This window comes from Elephas maximus, chromosome 14, assembly GCF_024166365.1.
Source record: "Elephas maximus indicus isolate mEleMax1 chromosome 14, mEleMax1 primary haplotype, whole genome shotgun sequence".
In the NCBI taxonomy this organism is placed as follows: Eukaryota; Metazoa; Chordata; class Mammalia; order Proboscidea; family Elephantidae; genus Elephas; species Elephas maximus.
In genome coordinates, this window is record NC_064832.1 from 28,643,976 (window position 1) to 28,659,418 (window position 15,443).

Sequence of the window (15,443 nt, forward strand, 5' to 3'; positions counted from 1 at the left end):
CCATCGGCTCCAGAAAGCAGCTCTCTATTAGTGTTATTGATCCAAATTTCCCTCGATTATTTCTCAGATGACGCTACGGGGAGATGCTAGAATGGAGAGTCAGCAGACTGGAGATTGACTGCTGCTTGAAGACTGAGGTTATGTGTGGAGACCGCGGAAAAAGAGGTGTGAGAACTGCAGCAGAGTGGGTGTTGTAGAATCGGGCCTGGGAGGATGATGAAGAAACAGCAAGTTGCGAAAGCGGTATAATTTGTTCAACGAGCATTTACTGGGTACCTTCGACGTGCTAGGCACTGTTTTGACGTGAGGGATTCAGTAATAAATTAAAATCCCTGCACTCATCGAGTTTAATCCGGGCACAAGAAGTCAGGTAACATACACATGGACCCACATATCACATGCAGACTAATGTACGTGTCAGGTGGAAATAAATTCTATTTATAAAACCAAAGCAGAGCAAGGGAACAGCGAATGAGGGTGGCTGCTATTTCAGGGGACCCAAAGAAGTGGGCGAGCAAAGAACGCACCATGGTTCTTCTCTAATTTTCCAGGCTACAGAGGGCGAAGTGTGCCTTCCATGACGCCCCGCCCCCTCTCCCTCCCAATAGGGCGCAAGGTGCATCTCCAGGGAAGCACCTCCCTCTGCCCCGCCCAGAGGCGGTATTGGGGGCGGGGCTTCGCTCCTCGGCACTCGGCCGCCCCGCCGAGAGCCCTAGAGCGCAGGAATCCCGGCATTCTCCTCGTTCTCTCACAGGGCTGGAGAGTTACCCCCGGCCGGAGCCTGGCATGCTGGGAACTGTAGTTTCCGCCCGCCGCTCTCGTCTGGGGATTGGTAAAAGCCGCTGAATCCGGCTCCATTTCTGGCAGATAATTTGCAGCCCCGAGGGGTTATGGGGGAGGCCTTCCCAAGGGGCTGGGGTCATCCCAAGAACCAACCGGACACATCCAGCCGGGCGAGCGTCCAGGCGGGTCCCTGCTCTCAGTCACGTGTCCCCAGCCTCCCCCGGCGCACGCCGCTCCCCGGAGCCGTTCCCGCCACGCCCCGCCTGGCCGTCGGCCGCGCCTCCTCCGGCGCTGCCGCCACCTCGCGCTAGGAGGCGTCACGGAACGTGCTCTCCTCTCCCCCTCCCCCTCCCTCCCTCCCACTCTCCCCCACCTCCCCCTCCCGCGCCGACTCTCGCCGCCGCCGCCGCCGCAGCCGCAGGAGTAGCCGCCCACGGAGCCGCGCGCAGCCATGGCCGAGAACCCCGGCTTGGAGAACCACCGCATCAAGAGCTTCAAGAACAAGGGCCGCGATGTGGAAGTGAGTGTGCTTCCGCGGTCTGGGCCTCGCGGCTCGCCCGCCCGCCCGGCCGCGCCAGCCCGGCGGCGGCGGGAGGGGCGGGGGGCGGGCGCCGGGCTGGTTCTCGCCGGCTCGCGGTCGGTCGGAGTTGGCCGCCGCCTCCCGTCACCGGGGCCCGGGGCTGGGCAAAGCGGGCGGCGGGGCGAGGGCCGGGCTGCAGCCGCCCTCCGGAGCTGCCGGCGCGGCGACAGGGAAATGCCGGGGCTTTCGGCCCCGTCACGCGGGCGCGGCCTGGTGTCGGCGAGGAAGGGATGTGGAGCTGAGGCGGGGTCCGCGGGCTGGGGCCGCGCGGACGGCGATGCTGCGGCCCGGGCCGGGACCCGCATCGCCGAGGGGCGGCCGCGGCTGGCGCCCACTGCCGCTCACCTCCGCTCGGCGCAGCCTCCCGGTGCCTCCCGCGCTGCCGCACATGGAGCCGCGGCTCTGCCGGTCCCCTCGCCTACCTTGGAGAGCCGGGCCCAGGCGGGCGGCGGCGGCCCGCAGAGGGGGGTGGGGACCAGCCGGGTAACTGACTTGTTTGAGGGTGGTGGGTGGGGGAGGGTAGGATGCGCCAGGACCATTTTCATGTATTCCAGTGCTGTCCTTTGGGCCAGTCGTGCTGTGCTTTTCCAGCCCCTATTCTGTTCCTTCTGGCATTTGGAGCATACAGGAGGTGGACAGTAGTTTACCATCTATTGTGTCGAGGCTTTGGAGGAGAGGTTTTTCTCACCTCCGCTTGTAGGACCTGTTTTCCTAGCGTTTCTTGGAGTAGGGTGTGCATCGGGTGATTTCTTTGCAGTGTTTTACTGAAATAAATTGAATACATAGGTTCATTCGACCTTGTATACCTCTTGGTCCAAGCTGGTAGGGTTTCCAAGTGGTTACAAAACTGTAAACATTCATCGCGGTCGCTCAGTTTGTTGCTACTCAGCTTGTTGCCATTGTCTCGTTGAGGTGACATTAGCAGGTACTATTTGCAAATCGGGCTTATCAAGGCAGCGCTAGAGGTCTCTCTGCAGCTACTAATAGCTGTGAAGTATAATGCACAAACTTCACTGGGACTCTGACCTCCGGATTTGTTAGGGGGAGAATGTTTTTAAGTCCACAGCCTCCTTTTGTAATTCGAGGTGGCATGAATTGCCGCTCTGTGATTGTTCCCAAGGGGCCAGTGCGATTAAGAAGTGCGTGTTTTGTCCCGTCTTAAAGAGGGAAGGTGGTGGGGAAAAGATACTATTCAGTGTTTTTTTGTAGAGGAACAGACGAAACTCAGGCCATTTTTCAGAGGTGCAGAGTTAAATACTAACTGGAAAAAACCCTAGGGAAATATCTGTGGAATTCCCATTTGAATGAGACAAATAAAGGTCATCTCTCTCTGTCCTGGTCTTGGTTAAAATTTCCTTTGTGAGAAATACATCTAAGTGAAAGTGAAATTTAGAAATAGCAAGAGGAAATTTTGGAACTATCTCCTGCAATTGGTTCACTTGATGATAGGAGTTAAGTTTTAACTTTCTCCATCAGTAGTTTTCTTGAAGCTACCACTACTGTAAAGCAAAGCTTGTGTAGCCTTAAAAAATACCTTTTGTACAGAAGAACTAATAACATTCTTTCTTGCTTTTCTTGGTTATTGGTACAGGTTTTTGTCTGCCCCTGTTCTATGTTCCAGGAGTGCAGTGATACTTATTAAGGACTCCTGAACGTAATAGGTACACAGAAGTATTTGCTGCTGATCAGAAGGTGACCAGTGACTTTTGGATGCCTGAAAAAGACAGCATGGTTCCTTGAAAATATTAATTACACCAGCATCACACTTCCAGGATACATTAGAATACCTAAGGGCCTGAAATAGCAGATATTCAGATGGTAGTTGTACGTGGCAGACGCTATACTGAGAGCTTCGTGATATCTCATTTAATGGTGTTATAAGCCAGGTATAGCATTATCCCCACTACCTGAGGAGAGTATTTTAGATGAGGAAGTTCAGGGTGGTTATGTAGCCTACACAAGGTCACGCAGTGGGTATGAGTGTTCATTCACTGACTTTCTATTGGGTGTCTTAAGAGTGTGCCCAGCCAACGCAATATTAGGTCTTGGGGATAGAAAAGTAAATATAATTCAGTGTGTGCCTTCCAGGAGCTGACAGTCTAGTGCGGGTGATAGAAGAGTAAACTGATGATTACAGTGCAGTATCTCCACCAGGGTTATGGTATAGGTACTCTGAGAATGCATGAGAAGACCCTAACTTGGAGCTGAGGGTCAGGGGAGATGTTCCCGTGGATTCTTAATGCATGAATGGGAGTGAGAAGGATGAAGGAAAAGACCTCCAGGCCAAGGGCTGGAGGAGGGGGAGGGGAAGGAAGACACAGTCCAGAATGAGGGTACAGTAATGGAAGAGTTCTGAGAGAAGGTAGCAAGACTGCTGTGTCTCTGAGAGAAAAGGGAGTGCCAGAGATGTGATTAAAGATGGTTTGGGGTCAAATCTGATCAAATGCCGTTATTGTGGATTTAGGCATAATTAAGACTAGACCCCTGCCCGCCAATGTAATTTAGTCTTTGCCTTTAGAAACTTGTACTACAACTTAGCTCTGTGACTAAGTAGTTGGTGATTATCAGGCTGTTCCCAAACAGGAGATGCACTTTGATGAGATATTCCTACCTTCTCATAAAGAGGATGGACAAAAGATCAGACATATTATAAACTATGCAACCAGCTGATATACAAATAAGATGCTAAGTGCAGGGATAAATATTTTCTAAAGAAAAGTGTAGAATTGTGTCAGGACATTGTGGGTGGGGAGAGGGTGGAGGAGGAAATCATTTCATAGTCATTCAGTCAAGAATGGCTTCATAGAAAGATTTTAAGAGATCCTTGGAGAGGAAAAAAAGCAAGGTTGGTAAATCTTAAAGGACTTGAAAGGTGCTCGTGAGAAGTTAGTGACTAAAAATCTAGGTGAAAAAAGAGATTAGGGAGTGAAGAGATAAGATTTGCAAATGTCCTGTGGTGGTCTGAGAATATGCCTTGTGACAAAGAGTTGGTTGGAAGCCTTTTCTTGATAGGAAGATTTATTTATCTCAGAGCAGAGTTAGAAGCTGTAACATGATTAGAGCAGTGGAAAGGGTGACTGACAGTAACGTCTTCAATTCGTTCTGGAGGAGTAGTGTTGTGATCCAGTCTGCAAGGAGGAATTTTCTAAAAATGAGTTGGACGTAGTCTGGAATGAGGTTGGGATTTTCTTCTTTTCTTTTTTGATTTGTGTTTAAGTGCAAAGCTCACAGAGAGGAAGTGGTTAAAGATTTTCCTAAGGTTTTTAGATAGAGATGGGGAGGGAATAATTATCACTGATAGCAATTGGGAGCTTGAGTAGGGGAATGGAATTTGTAGGTAAAACTAGGAAATACACAATGAAAGGGAAACTCTTAATTACTTTTATTTAGGCTGGAATGTGTGCTTCAATACTAGACCTTTTCACATAAGGCATTGATTCTTATTTTCTCACATTTTAAAGAAGTATTTAAAAATCTTCAAACATGAGTATAGGAAAGTTCTGTCCAGTGAGTGCTTATAAACACCTAGGTAACTGTCACTCAGGTCAATTTTTCTTTTTCTTGCTCCTGTATACCTCAAGGATGTGACAACATTTTCATCAGTTACAGTAGTTAATATAAGTGCCACATAAGGCCCTACCTTTTTTTTTTTTTTTTTTTTTTTACCTCATCTGCCACTTTTCCTTATATCTCTTTTGTGCCTGCCATGATAAAATGTTCAGGATGGTGGAGTAACCAGTAGATTTCATCTCCATGCCTTTGTATATGCTCTTCTTTTGTGTGTGTGTGTGTGTGTACAAGCTATTCTATATGCCTTCTTTGGCTATATGTTGAATTGTTCTTACCTTGGCAAAATCTTTCTTCGCTCAGACTCCTTCACGAATTTCTGGAATACTAAGTTTACAATTCTGTTACACAATGCCATTCTGTTTTTTTTAAAAAAAAAAAGACCTTCAGAAGTTCTCTACAAGGCCTTTCCTGACTAATAACATACTTGGTATCATCAGTGCTTATTCTTTTTCTCCTTTCCCTCTAATGCTTTCCTAAGTGAATTTTCCTTCACCTATTTGGATGATTTGCTGGAATGTGCCACAAATTATGTATGTGGCTAGCTATTAAAGTATGTGGGCTCTGTCAAGAAGCCCACTGAGGGCAGAGGCTTTGGGCTGTGGTTGGTCATTTAGTGCCCAGTACATAAAATTTCATAAATGTTCTTTGAGAAGAGAGACTAAACACTGGACATTTTGGGAATAATAGGTATGGTATTATTCTGAGATATTAGTAATTTCTTTTGGTTTTGACTCCATGGTATTGATACTGTTGCCTAGCCCTTCTCTGGCAGCCTGCTCTGCTGTAATGTATTTCAGTAACACAAACTAACTTGTACTTGAACGGCAAATAGAGGAATGATGTTAATGCAAAATCTATAGTGGTTCGTTATTTGACTTTTACCAGCGCATTGATGTTTAGCGCTCCCATGTAACAGCGGTTGTACACAAAATACAGAAACACAGCTGAGTGCAGCAAGCCCAGGAGCGTGCCTGTTGCCTGGTCACCTCACATTCTGCCTCTTGGCTTAATTTAGCCATGTGCTGTGTTTTAAAGGTGCTTATTGCTCAAACCATCTTTGTGCATGTCCCTTTCTCCCTAATTTTCCAGAACATGAAGTTTTTCAGGAATCTCTTTGTCATATAGCAGACACACTATAATTATCTTTTCACTGGGAGGGCATAGACTCTGTTCTGGTCCTTCTACTATACTGAATGCTCTTTCTTAGTCTGCTTTGCTACCTCCTGTCCCTCCCGGCTGAGTGCAGCCATGTCTTACTCTGTATGGGATGCGCTTCTCTCTAGGCTGGTTTTCTTGCTCACATCAACAGCTCTCTCAGCTCTAACCATCACCTCAGTGTTGGGGACTTAAATGTCTTTTAATCATCTCCTGAAATTATTCACATGAGCATCCCATCAGCTTCTTAAGCTCCAAGTGTTTAAAACCATGTTCTGCCTTTGTTTCCTTATTTCTGCTTATGGCATCATCACCCTCACTGTGACCTGAACTTGAAACTTGAGAGGCTTTTTGGACTCCTTCCTCATCTTCCACATTCGGTCAGATGCCGATCATGGAGCTTGAATCTCTGCCCTCTCTGGAATCTGACCCTACCTCTCAATTCCACTGCTTCCAGCCTCCGTTAGGCCTCATTACCTATCACCTGGCTGTTTAAAAATTATCTCCAAAGTGGTGGTCTTCATCCAATTCATGAGGTTTTGTCTGAGTCTGATGCCTGTTTATTTCTCCAGCTACAGTGTTCTCCTTCTCCTCTCCCTCCCACCCCCATCCCCATAAGCTCTAGCAACCTTGAACTTCTTATACGTTATATATAATCTGGAATCCTCCCTCCGGTCCCAGCCAGTGCTGTTTCTATTCTCAGGGCTGTCCTGCTGACTGGAATATCCTTCCCTGCCTCCTGTTGCCTGACTAATTCCTACCCCTTTTAAGTTCTCAATTCTGGCGTTAGTTTTTCTGAGAAGTCTTTCTGAGTCCCCCTTGTCCTCCGAGATGGCGTTAGGTACCCTTCTTTGCTGCTAGAAGAACTCTGAGTATGCCTTTCTCATTGTAGTTGTGAGGGTGTATTTTAATTATGTTTTGTCTGTTTCTCCTACAAGATTGCAAGCTCTTGGAAGGAATGACTGTTGCTACTGTCTGCTACTTAGTACAGTGGCTGAAACAAAGTAAGCGCTAACAAATACCTTTGAATGAGCACATCCATCCCAGGAACCCCTGCCTGGCACAGTGGTTCTCCTAAAGTGTATTTTTGAGCAGAACATTTAATCTTTCAGTGCCATTTCCTATTCCTTCTCAAATCAAGCCCAAACTTTGTATCATGACAAGTAAAATAAAGTATTGGGAAATTGAGGCACATGCATAGTGAAATAGTTTTTGATTTTTTTCTTAAAAAAATTCTAATATACAGAAAAATAGGGAGAATAATAGAATTAACCCGATATGTACATCAGTTGGACTTAATACTAATAAATAATTTGCTGTAGTTCCTTCATCTTTTGTTGACCTATGACATTTTACTACTAAATACTTCAGGCTGCATATCTAGAGAGTAAGAATACTTTCTTACACACACATCACCCTAAAACAATTCAGAACCTTATAATAATGTCTAATGTTAGTCCACATTTAAATGTCCCCAATTGTCCTTTAAATTTTCCCACCTAATAGAAAGTCCTAATTTCTGGATTCGTCTGCCTGTTTCCTTGTGGTGGTGTTTAACTTGTACCTCCCATCCTCCTTCAGCCTCCCCTCTGCCATTACAGATTTTTCGTAAACTGGAAGTTAGATTTAAAGACTTGATTAGCTTCGGGTTAAACATTTTTTATAAAAAATACTTGACTTGATAATGCTGTGTACTGTAGAATGTATCCCAGTAATGATGCCAAGATTGAGCTGTTGGAGGTTCAGATGATAAGGAATGGTTTGATGTCATGAATTGAAAGTTACTACATTTGGTGAAATGGATGTTAGTTATCCGGGCAAAATATAACAGACTGGATAACATTTGAAGTGAAAAAAGTAAACTGACTTCTTGGTATCCAGTAAAAGACTTAGAAAACATATTTCTAGAAAATCTAACTTCAGAGTCAATCCTGTTCTCATTCCTTGGTTGATTTAAAAAAAAAAACCAAAACCAAACCCATTGCTGTAGAGCCACTTCTGACTCATGGCAACTCTACAGGACAGTCCTAAATTTACTTTTAGTTTTGTTAGCATAAAACCAAAAAAAAAACCAAACCCATTGCTGTCAAGTCACTTTCAACTCATGACACCCCATGCCCCATGCATTACAGAGTAGAACTGCTCCATAAAGTTTTCTGGGCTGTAATCTCTACGGAAGCAGAGCTCGAGGCCTTTCTTCTGCAGTGCCACTGTGTGAGTTTGAAATGCCAGCTGTCAGGGGCAAACTGTTTGCACCATAAGGCGCGGCTGTATTTTCGTTTCTAAGTCTATGTTGCTTTATCTTTTTGGTAAAGGAATACTAAAAGTATAAGGAGAATGTGGCTATCCTTTCTTGCGGCTTTGCTATTAAGAAAAATTTTGCCATAGGCTAGTACACCAACATAAACAGTTAAAATATGGTAAAATAAATTGTGACTATGTTTCTTGGGTAATCATTCTGAAAGGTTGAATTTTCCGAGCTGTGGAATTTATTTGTTTACATATCAAATTTTCTTTGTTTTGGAATGCCATCTTTCTGAAAATATCCTACACACTTTTCTGCCTTCTTAAATAGAATATAATTTGTTTTCTTAGTTTTTGAGAATCACTAATATGCATATGGATATTGGTTTTTGCTCTTACGTAAGTAATGTTTTCTGGTTCTTAAGTCTGTCAGAATTTTACCTTTAAATTTCTATGGTTGTGAAGTTTTTACTCTCCATAGTTTTTGTTCCTGCCCTTCCCCTGCTCTTAGTCTGTCAGTTTTGTCTTCGTTGCTGTAAGCATGTTTACCAGTGGTAGCTCCTCTCTTTTTAGCTTGATGTTTCATATATCCTAGTGACTTGGACAACAGATTTATTAAACATTTATTTGGAATCCCTGGTGGTGTAGTGGTTTAGAGCTACAGTTTCTAACCAAAAGGTGAGCAGTTCAAATCCACCAGGCGCTCCTTGCAAACTCTACGGGACAGTTTTACTCAGTCCTTTAGGGTCACTGTAAGTCGGAATCGACTTGATGGCAGTGGGTTTGGTTTTTTTTATTTGGTATGTGCCACGCAGGCATTGGAAACCCTGGTGGCGTAGTGGTTAAGTACTGTGGCTGCTAACCAAAGGGTTGGCAGTTCAAATCCGCCAGGCGCTCCTTGGAAACTATGGGGTGGTTCTACTCTGTCCTATAGGATCGCTATGAGTCCGAATCGACTCGACGGCACTGGGTTTGGTTTTTGGTTTGCTCTAGGCAAGTTCAGTTTAGTGGGAAATACTAATACCTAAGCTTATACTTAGTATAAAGCATGATATGTTTTATGATTTAAAGAAATAAAAAACCAGACCTAGTTGTTGTTGATTCTGACTCATGGTAACTGTATGTATGTGGAGTAGACTGTGCTCCATAGGGTTTTCTGTGACCATTCAGAAGTAGATTAAAGAAAAAAAAAAAGCAGATTAGCAGTCCTTTATTCTGAGATGCCTCTGGGTGGGTTCAAACTACTCACCTTTCCCATTAGCAGTCAGGCACCACCTAGGGATTCCACATTCTGTGATAAAACCCTGAGATACGGGTACATAATTTGCAGAATATTGTAAGACCGTGGAGAAAGAGAGTGACCAATTCCAGGCTGCAACAGTGGGCTCAAATGTAGCAAGAATTGTGAAGATGGCACAGGACGGGTAGTGTTTTGTTCAGTTGTACATAGGGTCTGTATGAGTCGGAACCAACTCAACGGCACCTAGCAGCAGCAACAACAACAATTTTATCTGAGGAAGTTGACTAAGGTTACACAGAAGATCATATTTGAGCTAGGTCCTTGAAGGATGAATAGGAGTTTGCTAAGGCAGAAATATAACGCGAATAACTGACTTGGTGTGGTAGCTCTACATCCACTCCCCCTTCTTTAGAAAACAGCATTCTGATTTGGCTTTTGGAAGCTCTTCTGCCATTGGATATCCCTCCATGGGATTTTTTAATGAAGGTGTTCCTGCCTCCTTTGGTGAATTAGGATGCCTCATTCTTGTCTGGCTAACCCGAGTTAGGCCAATCAAATGCTGTCTCTGGGATTTTAAATCTTGCATGAGCTGACCAGTTGTTGCTGTCAGTTCCGATTCATGGTGACCCTGTGTGTGTCAGAGTAGAACCGTGCATTTCTACTCTAGCTTTCGATGGCTTAATTTTTTAGAAATAGATCTCTAGGCCTTTCTTCTGAGGTACCTCTGGGTGGACTTGAACCTGCAGCCTTTCAGTTAGCAGCTGAGTGCATTAACCATTTGTGCCACCCAGGGACTCAGGTGAGCTGGCACTAGGACCTAATTGATTCATCCTGGCAGAAGCACTGTGAAGATGCCACCTAGACCTGTGGGGTGCTTTCATCCTTACCTCTTTAAGCCTGATTGTTTAGCTTTTCCTTTGGTTCTGTGAATTAGTGTATATTCTTCAGTAAGCCCCCCTCCCCCCATACACACTTTTTTTTGTTTTTTGGCTTAAATTGACTCAAGTCAGTTTCTGGTGTGTGCAACTTAACTCTAAGGTGATTCACTGTCCTTGTTTGCCCAGGACTTACCTAGTTCTCCTAACGTGGGAGTTTAAATGTTGAAACTAGGAAAGTCCTGAACACACTGTAACAAATTGGTCATTCTACTCCAATTGAAACAGTTCAGAAGTAAAGGTAAAGAGTTTTGGAATCCAAATGTTATTCAGATGGAAATATCGATTATGCAGTTGATAGTAATGCATCTGGAACTAGCTTGCTTCAGTTGTTTCATTCAGCAGTTACTCAAATTCTAAACTAAGTTTGAGGGGTAAAACAATGAAATAATGATAGCTAATAAATGTTGAGTACTTAATGTGTGCTTATAAGAATAACCTTAAATAATCTCACAAAATCTTCATTATATAGGTGAAATGAGTTAAGTAATTTGCTAAAAACATGTAACTAGGACGGGGCAGAGCTGGCACTCAGTCCCAGATATCTGACTTTAAAACTTCTGTCGTTAATAACCGTTCTCCTACTCTACCTCAGTGTCCCTGCTCAAGAGATGTGTAGACTAATACAGAAATGATGTAAAAGTGAAAGTTAATTCTTATTATAACTGAAGTGGAGCCCTGGCGTGTGCGGTAGTTAAGAGTTTGGCTGCTAACCAAAAGGTCAGCAGTTTGAATCCACCATCCGCTCCTTGGAATCCCTATGGGGCAGTTCTACTCTGTCCTGTAGGGTTGCTGTGAGTCGTAATTGACTCGATGGCAATGAGTTTGGTTTGGTTTTTGGTTAAAATTGAAGTATGTACTGAGTATGGATGGCACATAGGGAAAGAGTCACCCAAGTTGGCCTGGGTGAGTCAGGGAAGGCTTTGTGGAGATGATTGTGCCTAAGCTGGAACTAGAAGAATGTGTAGGTATTTTTTTTTTGGTAGTAAATGTTGAGTGGACATGCTAGTAAGAGACAGCATAATATGTTCTGGGCAACTGAGGTAATTCAGTCTTTCTTACAGGTGGAGTGATGAGAAAATTGAATAGGGGGTTGGCAGGGGCCAGATAGTGAAAAGCCTCTCTTGTGGGGAAAATTTTAAGTAGGGAAGTGGATTTGTGGGCTTAGAACTGTTGTTTTGGTTGCATATGGAAGATGAATTGGTGAAGATGAGGAGAGAATTTGGGAGGAACAATTAAACTTTCAGGGGGTTCTGAGAGATGGTTGACCTGGCTAAGAGCACTGACATTGTGATTGAAAGGCAGGAAAAGTTATTAGGATTACTAATTACAGTTTATAAATCTGTTCTCTCTTCTAGAGCAGAAGTTTTTCTGTAAAGGGCCATAATATTTTTTATAAGTTTAAATATTTTAGGCTTTGAGGGCTATATGGTCCATGTTTCAACTATTCAACACTGCTCTGAGCATGAAATCTGGCAGATAGTAGGCAAACAAATGGATGTGGCTGTATTCCAATACAGCTTTATTTACAAATCAGGTGGAAGGCTGGGTTTGGTTCAAAAGCCTTAGTTTGCCTACCCGCTGTTCTGGAATGATGTAGCCAGTAGTGAAGATCTGCAAAATAGTTGAAGCAATGATTAGATTAATTGAAATGATGATACAGATGAGAGTTTATAAGGTTAAAAGACCAGAGGAGGAAAGAACTCTGAGGGAACTGTAGCTTTTTTTTAGGAGACTAGGTGAAAGAGCCAACGAAGAACGAGTCTGGGGGAGGCTTAGCCGCAAAGTGGTTGTGTGGTAAAGGACGTAGTTTTAGCCCAAGTAAGGTGGCCTTTGTCCTTGGCTCTGGAGACGTAACCCTTGGAGTAATGGGGGTACTTTTGTCTGGGACTTCAGGACAGACCTGAGGGTTTGTGTGAATGGGTGGGGGCTGGCCAGAGCAGAAGAGACTCACTTGCAGGGCTTCGAACCCATCTTTCCAGTTTAATCATGGCCGAGGAAGCGACACTGGGACAGATCCGAATTTTAAAGTGTGGGTGACCTGACCATAACCGGGATGGGAAAAATTATGAGTTGAAGACTTGCTAGAAACTTCATCTCCCTCTTAGAAAACAAGGGTAGGGTATGTGTTGCATAGCAACCAAATCTCTTGCGCATTGGATTTTGTGCAGAGTCGGAAACAGCAGTGCCCTGTTCAAAGATGGTGGCCAGCCACACACCTTTGAATATGTGCTGATCTCCTCAGTCCTGGCAGCAATCCAGTCTCATGCAGGCTCCGGAAAGGGCTCGTTACACCTTTTCCAAGTCTCCTATTCCAGGGCATCAACTCATAATTTTTCTCATTTCAGTTACAGTTCCAGATCACCCAAATTTAAAATATGCGAGTCTGTTCGGGTTTGTCTTCGTCAGCCATGACTGAACTGGTTTGAAGCCTTACTCACCTGAGAGCCTGTATCACCTAGCCTCAGGAGGCATGATTTAGCCTGTCATGCAGGACTGGCCAATAAATCCCTGAGTACAGAGGTTCAGAAAGCCTTCCTAGTTGACAAGAACATCTTCCAGGAGGGTAGTGCATCTCTTGGGATATTAAAGCTCTGTGTTGGGAACTCTCCCAGACTTTGCCCTATGTATAAATCTATAGCCTTAAGTATGGTATAACCTGTCGCTGTCAAGTTGACTGTAACTCACAGCAACCCTATAGGACAGAGTAGAACTGTCTCATGGGGTTTCCAAGGCTGTAATCTTAACGGAAGCAGACTGCCACTCTTTCTCCCTTGGAGCGGCTGGTGGGTTCTCTTCGTGAATGCTGTTGCAGGACCTGACAGTGTCACCTAACAACAGTAACTACTTTCTCCGTCTCTTGCACAGGGGTAGTAAGAGCCATCAAGTCAGAAAGTAAGGGTGTTGTGTGAACTCAGGAGCTATGGCTGGTATTCTAAAGTGGTAGTGGGAAACTGGCCCTGAATTTGTGGCTAGCAGGTCAGAAGTTTGGGATGTTGTGTGGAGTCCCCAGACTTGCAGCTGGCATCTATTTGGCAGTCTGAAGGATGATATCCTTTTAACTTGTGAGCTCTGACCTAGTTCCCGGTAGCTAAGGTCAAAGAGAGAGAAAGAGAACCACAGGGGTGGCTGGTAACGAGGATGGAGAAGTGGGAACGTGAGGGCTGGATCAGTCTTCACATTTTGGGCGTTGGATTCATGCTGATCCTTACTGCACCGTCGTCTATCAGAACTTCAGGAGAAGAGAGTTTCCCGAAAGAGGGGCAGTAGTTAAGTATCAAATACTAGAGAGGGAAGTATGAGGAGGGCCTGAAATAAGTCAGGCAATTAGGGGCCAGTGCGAAGTAGAAAATCAGGAGAGTGGCGAAGGCTGGGAACTAGATTATCATGGATTAAGGAGTGAGCGAGAGTTGAGACAGTAGGCCAATTAGAAAATTCGGTAGTCATCGGAAGGAGGAACCACAGGTTAGCTTGAGGAAGAAGTAAGGTTAAAAGAAGGCTTTTTGTTGTTGCCGATTCGTTTAGAAGGGTGCTTATAGGCCAAATTAAAGAAACCAGAGCAAGAAGATTTAAAAACCTGGCTAGAAAAGGAATAAATGATTGAGCTGAGGGTAGGTGGGGAGTCATTAAGAGCAATAATTTGTGGTTAGATTTTGAAGGGGCCTTTGGTGGAAAGGACGTGAAGAAGTATAGACAAAAGTGAGGATGGACGGTAGTAGGGTAGGGAAGCTGAAAAAGATTACCCCGATGGCCTCTGTTTTCTCTGAGAAAGTTATCTCTGGAGAATGAAGGGTCTGAGAGGGGTAATGCTTGAAGAATATGTGTTTTGGGAAATGCAAAATAGGAACTATTTTGGAATGAGGGCCCAGATGAGATTAGTACTCAGATTATTATTGTTTTGGCAACAATTACGAAAATTTTTCTGTTGATTGTATAAGATTTAGCTATAAATGCATTCTGATTTATAGTTGTTGTTGGGTGCCATCGAGTCGATTCTGACTGATAACAACCCCACATGACAGCAGAACTGCCCCATAGGGTTTTCTAGACTCATTTTTATGGGAGCAGCTCTCTAGGTCTTTCTCTCATGGAGCCACTGTGTGGTTCAAACTGCCAACCCCCAACCTTTCAGTTAGCAGCTGAGCAGAGCTCTTGGATTATAGTTAGAATTGTTGTTTAAGCCAAAATCAAAGTGTAGGAGTCATATCCAATTGAATCATTAAAAAAAAAAAAATTGAACTAGCAAGACCTATATCAGAATTCAGTGAATTCAACTCCTTTTTGGAAGCTGAGGATATAGAAGAAACAATAAACATTGTCCACTCACCTAATTGGTATCCATGTTTTCTGATTCCAGTACTGGTGTTATTAAACACAACATACTTAAAAACTTTTAGAAAACTTTCAAACATGTACAAGTAGTTAAGGCAATATACTGAACTCCTGCATACCAATCTCCCAGTTTAAAACAATTATAATGGCCAAGCTTGTTTCATTTATACCCCATACACTTCTATCCTTCCCTGAATTATTCTGAAGTAAACCCCAGACATCTGTCAATATTTTAGCATGTGCTGCAAAAGATAAGGATTCTCCATTAAGATGCATTTCACAATGGCATTATCCTACCCGCCCCCAAGGAAAAAACAGTAATTCTGTCATACCATTAAGCACCCAGTTAAAAACACACTTGTAATATGAATTTTCAAAATAAAAATATCTGCTGTTATATCGCACACTTTTAAACCGAAAACCCTGTAGGTCAGTTGTGTAGGGTTGGGATGTGACACAGGAAATTGATAAATAACATTTTTTTTCTGTTTTCCCCATCATCTTCCGACTAAGAGAAATAAAGGGATAATCTTATCACCCTCCCTAAAATAGGCTGATGATAATATGTAGTTTTTTTTTTTTTTTTTTTTAACTTCCAGAGATG

General features: G+C 44.0%; 1 protein-coding gene across 1 annotated transcript in view; it reads left to right on the forward strand.

Moving 5' to 3' along the window:
* The first annotated feature begins 1,145 nt into the window (after positions 1-1,145).
* Positions 1,146-15,443, forward strand: part of KPNA3 (karyopherin subunit alpha 3) — a 98,974-nt gene continuing 84,676 nt past the window's right edge. Inside the window, exon 1 of the mRNA XM_049852907.1 lies at positions 1,146-1,303. Coding sequence (XP_049708864.1) covers positions 1,235-1,303 — 69 coding nt within the window. The 5' untranslated portion in view covers positions 1,146-1,234. The remainder of the gene's footprint in view (positions 1,304-15,443) is intronic.